A 14,844-nucleotide genomic window follows, 5' to 3' on the forward strand; every position below is an offset into this window, starting at 1 on the left:
GACCAGGAACAACCCATTTGATTTGGCCCATACAAAAACTTGGGCGAAAAAAAAACCCCTCCAGAATGTCACATCCAAAACAGCCCATCCTTTTCCTTACAAGCCCTGAGCATGGACAGTCCAACGTCGCACTTGCAGTGGCCGAAGAGTTCCTACACCGCGGCGAGTTCGAAGTCCACATCGCCTCGTTCAAGGAATTATCAGCTCGTGTGCAAGCGATAAATGACAAAGCGGAGTACGAGCAATTGATTCACTTTCATCCAATTGCAGGTCCGTCCCTGTCTGAGATCGTGCCCCGTACAACACCGGATATATCTCATCGGCCAGGGCTTGCCGGAACCCATGATGCATGTAACATAATCAACATCTCTGTGCTGGGATGGACACCTAACGAGTATATACTGTCATACCGAAGCTGTCTCGAGATTTTGAAAGATGTCCGTCCAGTCGTCGTGGTTGCAGATCCGTTGTTGCATCTAGGACTAGATGCCGCTCGCAGTGTTGACTCGCGAATTGTGATACTTTGGCCTGTGCCTTTGAAAGATGTGGTTGTAACTGTCCAGCCGAACGCTGGCATTTTTTGGAAATACCCCCTGTAAGCAACTCATATCTCTCGGGAAGAGTTCGAGGATCTTGCTGACTTGAATATTCAGCACCGGATCAGGATATCCATATCCCCTACCATGGAGACTGATCCTTGCAAATATATACATGGTATTTTGCTTCGGATGGATTGTTCGTTTGGGAAAACCCATGCGCGATCTTTTGGACATTCGGAAGAAAACAGGAATCCGGACTACGTTTCCCCATGTGGCGCCATACTGCGAAAACCATCTGCACCTCTCGCCTTCGTTCCGAGAGATGGATTTTCCATTATACGTGCCAGAAAATGTCATCAGCTGCGGTCCGATCGTCCGGTCATTTTCGTCGCTTATAGAAAGCGATCCAGCACTGGATTCGTGGCTGAAGGAACCAACGATTCTGATATGTCTCGGATCTCATGTTCAAGCTCCAGAGAATGATGCAATACAGATGGCAGTGGCAATACAGGCTGTTATGCGTGAGTTTCCTAATATGCAGGTCTTGTGGAAACTCAAATATGAGTGGGAAAACTCCCCGACGGTCAAGAATATTCTCGGACTTCTCGTTAAAACCGATAAAGTGAGGATTCTTCCATGGATCCAGCCAGAGATTATATCTATTTTGGAAGGCGGTAATATAGTTTCATATGTCCACCATGGAGGAGCCAACTCATTTTTCGAGGCATGCAAGTAAGATTTTCTTAGAGCCACAAATTAATGGAGGAAAGGTTGCTGATGCCTTTTCCCAGGGCCGGTGTTCCGCAGGTCATTCTGCCCCAGTGGTTCGACACATACGACTGTCCGGCCCGAGTAGAGTGGCTAGGTATTGGGTTACACGGAAGCCGCAACTCAGCACCGAAAATAACCGGATCAGAACTGTCTTCAGCCCTGTTGCGAGTGCTAAAGGATAAAGAGATTCAGACGCGAGCCAGGGCCATTGGAGATTTGTGCAAGACGACCGAAGGACGTGTAGTTGCTCATGATCGGATCGTACAGTATGCCCGGAAAGATTTGTGAAATTTTGTAATGCATTCATTGATTCATGGGCTTCATGGGCTCCCACGGTCCTTTTCTCGAGGGCTGGGGGTGTGTAAAAAAGAGCCAGTCAACAGCAATCTAATAAGATATTTTGGCACAAACTATTCAACCAAATTCCACGCACTCTGTCATATAAATCGTGAGAGGGAAGAGGGGAAAAAAAAGCAATCTCAACGCCCGCGAAAGAAAGGTCCCGGTGAATGACGTTAGACAGTCGACAGCTCTCTTAAAACTCGCCGGACATCTTGCCGAGCTTGACTCAACTCCTCATCAACGGTTCCGTTGGCATGTCTCGCCTTCACCTCATAGTGTAGCTCAACCAGTTCCTTTGCACGACGAAGATCGGCCTTGTCGTCTGTTGGGCTCTTATCTGCCAATGCGCTACCAGAATCGGTTGAATCTGAGCCTGTGATATTTTTGTGCACATTAACCAGTGCCAGGGCCTCGTGGTGACCCTGTGCCATGTTGTCAGCATTGCCATCCTGTCTAGTGGGGTACTGTCTCTTTATCCAAGACGCGGCTTGGACACGCGTTCGTGTAGTGGGGCAGCCTTCTGGAAGAAGGAAGCATGATACTTACGCAGACGCGGAGGGAATTGATGTCTGAGAGAATCTCTGCGACTTGCATGTTGATGGAGCTAGTGATGTTTGAGTCGAGAGAGAGATAGGTGTTCTTGGAAGTCAGAGCCAAACATTGCAATGTCTTGGCAGACAGGGAACCTCATTCTCGATTCTGATAGGAGATATTGCTATGGATGCTCCCTGGATTTGATTAAATAATGAGTTTCATATTTTTTTGGTCATTTCCTAGGTGTATCCCCGGTAGATCATAGAATATTTCACCATATATACTTCAGGTCTCTATTAAGTCAAAATATACAACCCTCAAAAGACAAATCTAAGTCTCCTTGAACTCATACCGCCCCTCGCGATCCTGCACCTCAACCTCAATCCGACCCTCCTCAATCTCCTTCCCACCAACCTCGATCGATGCCCTCATAACATCACCCGCCTTGACCTGCCCCACACCTTTAGGTGTACCGGTAAGAACAATATCACCCTTCTCGAGCGTCATCACGCGCGAAATCTGCGCCAGCTGCTGTGGAATGCGGTACAGCATCAAGCTAGTCGAGTCAGCCTGGCGCTCGGTCTGACCAACGCTGAGGCGCAGGAATGCCTCGTGCGGGTTAGGGATGCGCGATTTGGCGATCTCCTGCGAGATAGGGAGGAAGGTATCGAAGCCCTTGGCGATGGACCAGGGAAGGCCCTTCTTCTTTGCCTCGTCTTGCACGTTGCGGGCAGTCATATCAATAGCGAGGACGTAGCCTGTTTACCGCAATGGGTTTGTTTTGTTAGCGACTTGCTGCTTCAAGCCCATATCCTTTGGTCCATCGCTGCGGTGTACAGGTGCGGTATGCGCATTCAGATCCGGATTGTATGCTGTACTCACTCTGAATCGCGTCCAATGCGGCCTTCTCATCGTTGGGGTCGAGATCGCGCACGGTCTTGCCGATCACCAGACCCAGTTCGACCTCATAGTGCAGGCTGACGCCCTTGGGGCGGAGGACGGGTCCCGAGCCGGGGAGGAGGATGGATGATGGGGGCTTGAGGAAGAAGAATGGCTGCTTCGGGGCTGTGTTGTTGAGCTCGGTAATGTGATCGCTGTATCAATCCATCCTGTTAGCAATTGTGGCCGAGGGAGGGAGAAAGCAACGCCGCTGTCGGAACTCCCGAGGGAAACAAGGCGCGGGGAGACAAGGAGACTCACGCGTAGTTACGGCCGATGCACATAATCTTGCGACAGTTGGCGCGGATGGAAGCCATTTTGGAGGGAATTGAAGCTATGCGATTGACAAAGAAGAGGAATTAAGGAAAGAAGTCGTGGGGGTTCATCGGAGGTTCGGGTGTTCTCCGAAAGATGCGGAGAACTCCAGAGATGACGGGTTTCTGCGCCGACCGCTTGTATCTTTACCCACTCTGTAGAGGCCTAAGATGGTGAAAGATAGGTGAAAAAAGGGGAGAAATATACCTAATTAATATATCTAATACTAATATAAAAGGTAATGATACATAATAATTTAGGGTACTTTTGAGCATATTGTCAGCCTCCGCTACCTGTTATATATTTCATGACTACTACATAGATTAAAGAACTTTATACTTCTGAGGTTGGACTAAATGGTGTACTATGGTATTATGCGCACAAAGGTCCAAATACCACCAAAGTCTTCTCCTTATATTTACAACCTTCGTTCTTCAAGAATTGATATAACGGTTCCATATCAAGACACAACCATCGGCTCGCTCGTCCGAGCATCGGAACATGTTCCGAGTAATTCACGTCTACAGAAGACAAATAAAGTGACAGATATAGAGCCAGGCAGCACTGCAAATACTCCGAAGATTCAGAAATGATAAGTTGGAGGGCCCATTCATGGCCCACCTGGGCATGCATTCTAAGCGTTGACATACCACTGTAGTAGCTGGTTATTTCTGGAGAACGCTTGGATGACAACTTCTGGCTTTGCTTGCGAGTTCGGAACATGTGGCTCTTGGTCGGACAGGGTTCCGTTTTATGAGAGTACGTGAGTTTGAATGGTATGGGGCCTCAAGAAACTAGGTGTTCATTCTCCAATTCGTGACGAAGGTTTAGGCTACCGAGGGCAAATCTGCAGGTCTCGAGAGGATGAGAGGTTCAATGGCTGTCCAAGGGGCTCGAATTGCGCTTGTGTGCCACTGGAGTTTTGCCACACTTGAATTATGACAGGTATTGAACACACAGTGAGAATTAATGACGGTTACACTATGCACATCTATTCAATAAACAGAATACGGATTTTAATATCATTCAAGGACGACGCCCTGAGGAACAAGTCACATTTTGGCCCGGTCTATTGATTAAGTACGAGAATAGGCAGCATCCTTAACCAACAAGAGCGAGCTAGATACAGACGAGGAGAAAAACAGAGGGAAATGCATAAAAAAATAAGAGAAAACGGAGCAGCAAGAGGTGAACGCAAACATGTCTCATCTCCGTTGGTGCAAGACATAGGAAACCATAGCAAGGGCCGGGAAAATGACCGGGGCGTCGACTTGTCGACTCAATATGCGGAAGCATAGCCCCATTCATTTACCCGGCACACTGCAGGCGGAAACGCAGAAAGCCACTTTTAACGCAGATTCTGCGATCGTAAACCGCATCAAGACGTCAAGAGTTAGGGTGTTTAGATGAGGTCAGCCACGTTCATGGGCATCTCCTCAACCTGGGTGGAGTAGAACTGCTCGATCTCGCGGAGCATGCGAACATCGTCAGCGGTGACGAAGTTAATGGCAACACCCTTGCGACCGAAACGACCACCACGACCGATACGGTGAATGTAGTTCTCACGGTTGGCGGGGAGATCGTAGTTGATGACCAGGGAAACCTGCTGGACATCGATACCACGGGCCAGAAGGTCAGTGGCGATCAGGACACGGGAGGAACCGGAACGGAACTCCTTCATGATAACATCACGCTGGCCCTGCTCCATGTCACCGTGCATAGCGGAGACAGTGAAATCACGGGCAGTGAGCTTGTCGGTGAGCCAGTCGACCTTTCGGCGGGTGTTGCAGAAGATGACAGCTTGGGTAATGGTGACGGTCTCGTAGAGATCGGAGAGGGTGTCGAGCTTCCACTCCTCCTTCTCAACGGCAATGTAGAACTGCTTAATACCCTCAAGGGTAAGTTCCTGCTTCTTGACAAGGATACGGACGGGGTCGCGCATGAACTTGGTGGTGACCTCAAGGACATCCTGGGGCATGGTAGCGGAGAGCAGGGTAACCTGGGTAGACTGGGGAAGCAGCTGGAAGATATCGTAGATCTGCTCGGTGAAACCACGCTGAAAAAAAAAAGTTAGAACCGATTTGATACACATAATATCAACTGTAATAACTTACGGACAGCATCTCATCGGCCTCGTCGAGGATGAAGAGCTTCATGGCGGTGGTGGACAGAACACGGCGCTGGATCATGTCGTGGACACGGCCGGGGGTACCGACAACGACCTGGGGGCCGGCGCGGAGAGCGTTCATATCCTCACGGACGTTGGTACCACCGATACAGGCGTGGCAGTCGAGGGACATGAAGTCACCGATGGCGACAACGACCTTCTGGATCTGCTGAGCCAACTCACGGGTGGGAGCAAGGATCAGAGCCTGGCAAGCCTTGACCTCGGGGTCGATCTTCTGCAGGGCGGAGATGGAGAAGGTAGCGGTCTTACCGGTACCGGACTGAGCCTGGGCGATAACATCGTTGCCTGACCTCACAGGTTAGGCGCAAATTTCAAAAATGGGTTTGGAATGAAACAAAACTCACCCTTGATGATGGGCATGATGGCACGCTGCTGAATAGCGGAGGGACGCTCGAAACCGTAAGCGTAGACACCTGGTATCCCACCGTTAGTAAATTTTTTTTAACCCCACCTGATAAGGCGAAGGGGGTACATACCGCGAAGCAGCTCGGGCTTCAGGTCCATGGAGTCGAAGGAGTCGGTGACCTCATCGTAGTTAGACTCGATCTGCCCTGTTGAAAGAAAAATGCAATATTAGCCTCCATCTTCATATAGCACCTTCCGTGTCTGACGCCACCCAGAACTGAATGCGCTCGCGGTTGCGACTTCCAGTTAAAGCAAAGTAACGGATCTTTGATCAAAAAGTGACAGGAATGTAGTACATACCCTCGGCGAGATCCTCAAGACCCTTGTCAGCCATATTTGCGGTTTGATAGAAAGGATCACAGGCTTCTGTGATCGGTGTGGTGGGGTAGTTTTAGCGAACTTGTCGAGGTTCGCTGCGTGGGAAGTTGACTTCTAGTACCTCAGACTCTTTATTAAAGAGTCTTTTTATAGGATACTAGGAAAGGTTGAAAAAAGTGGTTGGATGTGAAATTCACAAATGGGGTGGGAGGAGGAAGAGAAGAAAAGCGAAAAAAATCGAATGGCCACAACTGCGGCGCCATTTGCTACGCTTTTTTTTTTTACGGGGCATTATCCCACCGCTTACCTGATTGGGTGTGGCCAAGCCCAAGCGAGTTTAGAGTGGGCGACATGAACATCAAAAACATCCCTCTTGTTGACTATATTTTATTCGTTTGAATTGATTTTGATGTGAGCAAATTGTTGTTCGAATCAGTTTCCTTGGTTTTATCAATTCAGTTTCTATTGTTCCCATTGATTTGGTGAACTACCTTCTAGTTTGGTCAGATTGCCACTAAACAGGATCTTTGAAGCCCTAAAAGTGCCAACCTCAGATCATGCCTGACATAACATCGTTGCCGAGTCATCCACCACCACAGGATGCAGAGATCATAAGGGAGGCCATTCCCTCCCACCCACTAGGTGTGAAACCAAGTGGGAATGCTCTGTTGGCTACCTGGAGTCTTCGTAACGCCATAGGGACCTTTCAACATCTGCCAGACGAACTAATCCTGTTGTTGTTGGAGGGCTTTGATGGGCCAAGCCTGTTGAGAATCGGGCGGACATGCAAGGCCTTCTATGCCTTTACCCGGGCTGAAGAACTGTGGAAGGCGCTGTTTGTTCGGTAAGCCACAAGCCAGCAGATCCAAGTTGAATTATGTAGATCCGAGTCATGTTTTTTTTTTTTTTTTTTTGGTCTTGAACCCTACCCTTATTCATATAATATAATAATTTCCCAATGAACACAAATGATATCCATACTAAATCTGGTTGCAGTGACCCAAGAGAAGATTTCACATGGCGAGGGACATGGCGATCAACATATCTCAATATCCCCGCCTCCAAAGTGCCCATGGTGGACTGTTCCCAGCTATTCTCCGATTCTATCTACCGGCCGTTCAACTGCGCACACATCTCACTCGACCCGTATGTCTCCAAGATCCCGGTGCGGAACCAGATTGCCCGACTTCCAGACCTGTCACCAGAGGAATTCCAAGCAAATTGGACCGACCGACCATTCATCCTGACTGAGCCTGTCAAGGCCTGGCCAGCATATAAGAACTGGACTGTGGGATCACTACTCGCTCGATACGGGAAGACCAAGTTCCGTGCCGAAGCCGTGGACTGGGCCATGCGCACTTACGGCGACTACATGGCGGACAACTCCGACGAGAGCCCGCTTTACCTATTCGACCGATCATTTGTCTCCAAGATGGGACTGTCCGTGGGATCTCCAGAAACCACACCCGACGCATCGTACTGGCCCCCAGCGTGCTTCGCCGAAGACTTCTTCTCCGTGCTCGGCGACGACCGCCCTGATCATCAGTGGTTGATTATCGGCCCCGAGCGGTCCGGCAGCAAGTTCCACAAAGACCCCAATGCTACCAGCGCATGGAATGCCGTTCTACGTGGTCCTAAATATTGGATTATGTTCCCGTCCAGCACGAAACAGCCCCCGCCTCCAGGTGTCTTTGTGTCGGATGACCAGAGTGAGGTGACTTCTCCGCTAAGCATTGCCGAATGGTTACTGGGCTTCCATGCTGAGGCACGCCGGACTCCAGGCTGTGTGGAAGGGATCTGCGGCGAGGGTGAGATCTTACACGTTCCATCTGGGTGGTGGCATTTGGTCGTGAACCTAGAGCCGTCGATCGCTATCACGCAGAACTTTGTTCCCCGAGGCCATCTCGGAGCTGCCTTAGATTTCTTGTCTAACAAGCCAGACCAGGTGTCTGGTTTCCGGAAGAACGTGGCTAAACCATGTGAGCGGTTTATGACCGGTATGCGCGAAGCATATCCCGACCTGCTGGAGCAGGCTTGGGAGGAGTTACAGAAGAAGAGCGAAGGCAAAAAGCGCAAGTGGGAGGATATTGTTCATGGGAAAACAGATGACACCCCTGATGGGCAAGATACCGAAGGAGGTGGATTCAGTTTTGGATTTGGCGATGATGGGAGTGATGTTGAAGTTCCATGAACTATATGAACTATTACTGCAATATGGAGAGATTGTTGGAACCACAAACCAGCACCGTCTTCCGCCGGAAAGGGCTTCTAAACCCATCAATTCCAATCTGAAAACCAGTTCAAATTTCTGACCGGCCATTGTTCTCTACACCTGCCTCTGGGTCTGCAAATACGCCAATGCCCTGGATTGCATCCTTTAATGACACGCGATTGTTTTTTCAGCTGGTGTCCCTTCGGAGAAAGCCAAGTACCCAACAAACGCGCCCACTGCAACTGCGATCATGACCTGCCCATTATACGTCATGAAGAGCAGCCTAAACCAGCAAGTCAGCAAGCTAGGACGAAGCCAGAGGGATTGCTGCGAGGCACTCACATGATGAAGAAGCTATAGAACACCTGGATGGCATACAAGGCCGCCGTGATAAGCTTGCCCTTGCGCACCAACGCCGCTCTGTTATCCCTTCCTACAAGCAGTGGTGAGCTTTCGTGGTGAGTGTGAGGGATTGCATCCGCCAGGCCGTTGGCAATGATAGGGTCGGCGATCTCAGCGTCTGCAGAGAGCCAAGGCATCAATAAGAAAGAACCTTGCTCATTCAGAGTATACCATCTCCCTATCATATCTCCAAAACATAGCAGGAATTATTGGAAATGTAGTATGCTTGACATTGTACTTTGACCCACAAAAAAAAAGCAAATCACTTACCCCCAGTAGTGGCAGTAGTGCCCAGGAACGCACTGAGCCGCTGTGCATGGGCAACCTCGTATTTCCGAGTCGCTGATCGTACTCCCTCGTAGCCCGCAGCAAGGATAACGATAGCGATGAGGGAGAAGAGGAAGGAGAAGGGACCGGTGACATGCCAGCTGCGGAAAATGATGCACAAATTCTCGGAGGACCAGGTGAAGAGCATCTACGATTCAGACATTCGATATTAGCATAGGATCAAAGCAGACCGAAGGCTATATCTCACATTCATATTGCATTTCGCACCCATATCCATATCGCCGTGGCCCATATCACCGTGACCCATGTCCATATGCATCGAGTGGTCCATCTTGAATAGTAGTAAATAAATACGCAATAAAAGTAGCAAGAGACCTCCTATGTCTCAATAAAACAAATGACAATGTACTCGTAAGATAGTAGGAAGTACGAGGAGAGACAACCAACAAAGCACATCATAGCTGACGATCAAGGAGGGGAATGCAAACAAGACAAACGTTGATAAGATCTCCCAGCGGCTATAACTCTCTTAGTCCCCAACGCGGTCATCGACTACGCACTGACACAATTTCCACCCCAATCTCAACTTTCTTTCGCCCATTCTGCGCATGCCATACGTCCATTTGACGTAAAGCAAATATCCCTTCCATTGCGTTTCAACCCTCCAATAATGGCAGATACAGCACCAGCTCCAACACCCGCGTCCACGACCACCGGAGCTGCGGCGCCCACAGCCGGCGCAACAGCAGGGGCACCGAATGCGCCTGCCGATCAGAATGCCGCGAATCGCGGGTTACCATACTACGAGAAATTGCGCCGCGAACTGAGGGACACACTACAGAAAAAGCGATTAATGGATAAAAGCATGGTGAGTGCAGTCTCGCGCGTTCTCGTCTTCTAGGGACCGGACGTGGTTACCTTTCTAGAATTCTGTTCTTTTGCTGCGCGAGCATGTTCTCCAATCTCGCATCGTCTCGCAATATCCACCCATGGGCATGTAAACCGTTCTACCGTGATGTGTTGCTAACATACCTTTCACCCAGGCCCAACTCGAAGACCAAATCTTCCGCTTCGAACAATCATACCTGGAAGAAACCACCGCTGGAAACATCATCAAGGGCTTCGACAATTACATCAAAGGCTCCGCGAACGGGTCGAGTCTCGGCGCCGCAGGACTGGGTCTGGGCGGTAGCATGGCCGGGTCGAGGCGAAAGGCGCAGGTGACGGAATCGGATCGAGTTTTCTCGCGGAGCTCGGCGAGTTACATGCTGGTATGCTGAACCGAACTTACCAAGGAGCTACCCGCCTTGAATACCAAGTATGATGTTTTTTTATTTGAACTGGGGACTAACGATTATTGTTTGTGTCCACAGGATTCCCCAGGACCCTCGTCCGTACAAACAACGCCTTCCCACGCAGCGACGCCGACATCTACGACTGGCGGAGGCATGTCCATGAAGATTGACCCGTTGTCCGTTTCGGCTAGCGGGATGAAGAGCTCGAATGGCTCGTCAAAAAACAAGAAGAAGGCGACGGGCGGGTCGAAGAATACCAAGGGCAAGAACCAGACCGAGGATATATCCGACGAGGACAAGCCTTCTGTTAAGCGGTTGAAAATCAGCTACGGGAGAGACTGAGTCTTGTTGGGGGATTCACTCTTTATATTCTGCGTTCGTCTTGCATCTGCTTGGCTTTTACGGAGTTGGTTGGTTTGTCTTTTCACATGACTCCTGGGAGGAGTTGTGTTGCGGGCGTAGCGGGAAATGGGAATAGGATTTATCTGTCTTATTACACCTACGATGCGATATCATGTAAATCACGAACTTATACAGACAGCGTTTGTCGGATATATCATTTGTTTCATTGCTTCCGATTGAATGCGACACGAGCTAGGTACATACAATGGGTATCTTGCGATACTCCCTAGGTAGGCTTGGTTAAAGCCTGCCACTCAAATATGTTCCTTACAATCACAGCTGCAGTCGGTACGTAGCGACCTCAAACGCCCTCAACTCAATCTTTATCGCCGAACGACTATCTTCAGTGGCAATATCGAGCCCGTCATTCTCAATATCCTCGAGAATATTGCACTTGAAAGCACTCTTCACAGGCAGTGTCGTCTCAATGGTACCACGAGCCTTACCACCAAGTGATTCATAGACACGCAGGATAACACTCTTCCCAGGACGGGTAGGAGTACCATCCCACGAAACATCAGCATCATCCTCGCCGCGCTTGACAACATCCAGAATCAAGGAAGGCGCGCCCTTGATAGACAGAGATTTGAATAGGGCGTTGGAAGCAGATGCTTTAGGGCCGGCCTTTTCAACGACGAGTGGGTTATTGAAATTGAAGCCTGCGCGGATTGTTCGGGCATCAAGGGCACCAGCGTGAGGAAGAATTGCATAACGGATGTGGTGGCGGCCCATGTCGGCGTGGGCGTCTGGTGCCTTGGGGGCACGGAGCAGCGAAAGGCGCATCAGGTTACCGCATGTTGCGAAGCCGTATTTAGAGTCATTTAGAATAGAGACTCCATAGCCGTTTTCAGAGAGGTCGGCCCATTTGTGACAGCAGACTTCGAATTTGGCCATGTCCCAACTGCAGAGTAATTAGTATCGTTGTGAAGTTTGTAGAATGTCAGTGCATACCTTGTGTTATAGTGGGTCGGACGCCTAACGATGCCATATTGGGTCTCGTAGGATGCCTCAGTGTTGGTGATATCAACTGGGAACTCGACCTTGAGGAATTTCATGGTCTCTTGCCATTCCACCTCGCTTTCCATTTCCACATACGAGGGCTCATTAGATGTGGATGCCGACAAGCTGATTGTGGTCTTGATCCAGCTCTTGTCGCTGATCTGTGTCTCAGTCATGACACTCACCCGGTGCGGGTCATTTTCTACAATGGTCGTCTTACCCCCGGGCAACTCCTTTCGTGACTCAAGATGGAATACCTCGACATCCCATGCTTGCCAGTAAAGAGGCTTGTCGTCGAAGATGACTAGCTGGCCAGCCTTCCGGTCCTTTGCAACGATCTCTCTATCGGCTTCCACATCGTACAAGGATGTGATAACCCCGTTCTGAACATCAACCCTGAGCTTACCGTTCTCCAGGCGGAAGACACCAGATTTGACTTCGGCCACGGTCACCGAAGTGGTTGTCTTGAAGTCAGCCGGCTGAACGTGCATCACCCCAGTTGTACCATCAGCCACGGCATATCTGGATCCATTGTAAGCGGACACCGCTGGAGGAACTGCAACGACTTCTGATCGGGGCCATGGCAAGGTGTTGAGGGCCATTAAATTTCCACTGGTGAAATCGCCAGTGAGTCCCAAAGCCTCGAGAGCATTCTTTCGCAGCTTGGCTCCCGTCTCAAAGATCTCGGCATACAACTTGTCTGAGTCGTCATAGCACATCTCGATGGAGCTACCCGGCAAGCAATCGTGGAACTGGCAAAGGAGGGTTCCTTCCCACATCTCGTCAATCTCCTTCTTGGGATACTGATATCCATCATCAGAAGCATTGATGGTTGCAAAGGTCGCAAGAAGCTCGATCTCACGCAGGAGGAACTCGGACTTGCGGTTATTGCGCTTGTTATTTGCTTGAGTGGTGTATGTACCACGGTGCAACTCAAAGTAAAGCTCGCCATACCAGGTAGCAAAATCAGTGCCAGAGGCAGCCTTTGCCTCCAACTTTGCAAAGAAGTCATCTACCGACTCGCCCATTTGCACTCGGGGCAATGAGCCGACCTGATCACTGAGACCACGGCAGCGACGCAGCTTTTCGAGGTGCCCAAAGGTCGGGCCACCACCTCCATCGCCCTTTCCGAATACAAGTAGCGATGTCTTGTCGTTGTCTAACGACTTGTGCTGAGTGACACTGCGCTTGACATCACCGAAATGTGCTTCAGCCGTGTAGGTCTCGGCAGGAGCCATGTGGCACATGACTTGGCTGCCATCAAGCGCAACCCACTGGAATGTAGTGTGAGGGAAGTTATTGATGTTGTTCCAGCTGAGCTTCTGGGTAAAGAAGCGGCTCATCCCAGCGAGGCGGCATATCTGAGGGATCTGGGTAGAGTACCCAAAGGTATCTGGCAACCAGAAAGTTGTGCTTCGCTTACCGAAATTTGCCTCAAAGAATCGCTGTCCATACAAAAACTGTCTGACCAGCGACTCTCCACTTGGCATGTTCGTATCGTGCTCGACCCAGCTCCCGCCGATAGGCTGGAAGTTGCCCTTCTTTACCCAGCGCTTCACGCGATCAAAGACGGATGGATAGTACTGCTTAAGCCATTTGAACTGCTGAGCCTGAGAACAAGCAAAACGGTGCTCAGGATATCGTTCCATCAGATCACATTGGTTGGACCACGACCGTGCTACCTTTCGCTTAGTCTCAGCCCAAGGCCACAGCCAGCAGGTATCAATGTGACAATGACCAATGGCATAAACTATTGGCTGCGTGTTTGTGTCGTAAACATCGGACGAATCCACTTTGTCGCCGAGATATTTTCTAGCAATCTTCCGCGCCTCGTTGATAGCCTCATTACTTCCATTGCCGGCAATGAAGGTATCGATGATAGAATTTGCCACGACATTGGCTTCATGCGACTCCCACGACTCCCCTGAGAATTCCCGGGCGGCATCTCCAATAATCCAGAAATCATAGAAAAGTGCTCGGGCTGCTAGATTTACCGCGGTGATTCGTGCCGTGCTGAGCGTGAAGTGTTTATCGGGGTTTGGTGGCTGGATCGAATCGCCACCAGGAGCATTGCCAAACATGCCATTGCAAGCCATTTCAATATAGAAGGTGTGCTCCTTCCCATCACACCAGCCTTTAGGGAGAACAAACTCAGTCCGTTCTCCGCCTCCAGTCAAGCCCTGCAGCGGGTGGCCGTCCTCTGTCCAGATCAGGCCTTCGTTGTTGGCATCCCAGTGGAACTCTAGATGCTCTCGTTGAAGCATGTCCTCGGGCACTGTGAGGTGAATCCGGAACCAATGTGTGGACCAACTGGGGCCAAACGAGGCACCTATGTGAGTTGGCTTGAATTCCTGGGAGGTCGCCTCTTTGAAGGTCGGTCGCTGTAGGTCAGGAACCGAGTAAACAGAGAGCTTGACATGGTCTTCGTCGGAATTTGTAGCTTCGTGGTACTTTGAGACGAGATTCTGGCCTTCATACTGGCCGTTCGATGTGAACTGGTTCAGGCGATCGGTGTAGATCTTCTTGATACGTTGGCCGACCGGGCGTTCAGCTAACTGGGGTAAAGCTGGAGGAGCGGGGCGAAAGGGAACTTCCCCACCCATGATGACGGTTTTAGATTGTTAGGAAAAGACAACAAGCAACGATGTTTTAATATGATTGAACGAAAAACTAAGTAGTAGTGGTAGTAGTAGTATAAGGAACTGAGTAAAAGAGCAGAGTGTGAGAGATGAAGGAAGGAGACTCTCAAGTTCCCAAATGCGGAGGCATGACGGATGCGGAGACGGTGCTCGACAGTGCTACCGTAGACCCTCAACTATGTACTTAGGTACCTTATGTGCCTGGATACATATGTACTCCAGATATTAAAGTCTTTTGATAATTATTTATATTGCT

At 50.0% G+C, this 14,844-nt stretch overlaps 8 protein-coding genes across 8 annotated transcripts; 3 read left to right on the forward strand and 5 right to left on the reverse strand.

Moving 5' to 3' along the window:
- Positions 1-65: 65 nt before the first annotated feature.
- On the forward strand, positions 66-1,598 carry N7455_008343 (glycosyltransferase family 1 protein; the record flags this gene model as incomplete). Its single annotated transcript, XM_040958956.2, has 3 exons — positions 66-595; positions 654-1,271; positions 1,331-1,598. 3 exons carry the CDS (start codon positions 66-68, stop codon positions 1,596-1,598), a joined length of 1,416 nt encoding a protein of 471 aa, XP_040810501.2.
- Positions 1,599-1,825: 227 nt separating this feature from the next.
- Positions 1,826-2,246, reverse strand: N7455_008344 (uncharacterized protein; the record flags this gene model as incomplete). The annotated part of the gene is made up of 2 exons (XM_040959064.2): positions 1,826-2,074; positions 2,199-2,246. The coding sequence occupies 2 exons, from the start codon at positions 2,244-2,246 to the stop codon at positions 1,826-1,828; spliced, it is 297 nt and encodes a 98-aa protein (XP_040810513.2).
- Positions 2,247-2,516: 270 nt separating this feature from the next.
- Positions 2,517-3,442, reverse strand: N7455_008345 (fumarylacetoacetate hydrolase family protein; the record flags this gene model as incomplete). The annotated part of the gene is made up of 3 exons (XM_040959030.2): positions 2,517-2,944; positions 3,069-3,280; positions 3,387-3,442. 3 exons carry the CDS (start codon positions 3,440-3,442, stop codon positions 2,517-2,519), a joined length of 696 nt encoding a protein of 231 aa, XP_040810548.1.
- Positions 3,443-4,842: 1,400 nt separating this feature from the next.
- Positions 4,843-6,367, reverse strand: tif1 (putative eukaryotic translation initiation factor 4; the record flags this gene model as incomplete). Its single annotated transcript, XM_040959041.1, has 5 exons — positions 4,843-5,496; positions 5,555-5,913; positions 5,973-6,041; positions 6,105-6,179; positions 6,334-6,367. 5 exons carry the CDS (start codon positions 6,365-6,367, stop codon positions 4,843-4,845), a joined length of 1,191 nt encoding a protein of 396 aa, XP_040810499.1.
- Positions 6,368-6,908: 541 nt separating this feature from the next.
- On the forward strand, positions 6,909-8,542 carry N7455_008347 (putative F-box and JmjC domain protein; the record flags this gene model as incomplete). The annotated part of the gene is made up of 2 exons (XM_040958951.2): positions 6,909-7,195; positions 7,348-8,542. 2 exons carry the CDS (start codon positions 6,909-6,911, stop codon positions 8,540-8,542), a joined length of 1,482 nt encoding a protein of 493 aa, XP_040810562.1.
- Positions 8,543-8,728: 186 nt separating this feature from the next.
- On the reverse strand, positions 8,729-9,584 carry N7455_008348 (low-affinity Cu transporter; the record flags this gene model as incomplete). The annotated part of the gene is made up of 4 exons (XM_040959015.2): positions 8,729-8,846; positions 8,906-9,083; positions 9,236-9,440; positions 9,501-9,584. The coding sequence occupies 4 exons, from the start codon at positions 9,582-9,584 to the stop codon at positions 8,729-8,731; spliced, it is 585 nt and encodes a 194-aa protein (XP_040810526.1).
- A 339-nt stretch (positions 9,585-9,923) lies between these two features.
- N7455_008349 (chromatin modification-related protein EAF6/MEAF6) lies at positions 9,924-10,890 on the forward strand (the record flags this gene model as incomplete). The annotated part of the gene is made up of 3 exons (XM_040959021.2): positions 9,924-10,121; positions 10,297-10,524; positions 10,627-10,890. 3 exons carry the CDS (start codon positions 9,924-9,926, stop codon positions 10,888-10,890), a joined length of 690 nt encoding a protein of 229 aa, XP_040810527.2.
- Positions 10,891-11,223: 333 nt separating this feature from the next.
- Positions 11,224-14,552, reverse strand: ams1 (alpha-mannosidase; the record flags this gene model as incomplete). Its single annotated transcript, XM_040958974.2, has 2 exons — positions 11,224-11,851; positions 11,902-14,552. 2 exons carry the CDS (start codon positions 14,550-14,552, stop codon positions 11,224-11,226), a joined length of 3,279 nt encoding a protein of 1,092 aa, XP_040810544.2.
- Between the last annotated feature and the right edge of the window lie 292 nt (positions 14,553-14,844).

Source organism: Penicillium solitum (assembly GCF_028829755.1).
Source record: "Penicillium solitum strain IBT 25940 chromosome Unknown utg000005l_segment0_segment0, whole genome shotgun sequence".
NCBI lineage: Eukaryota > Fungi > Ascomycota > Eurotiomycetes > Eurotiales > Aspergillaceae > Penicillium > Penicillium solitum.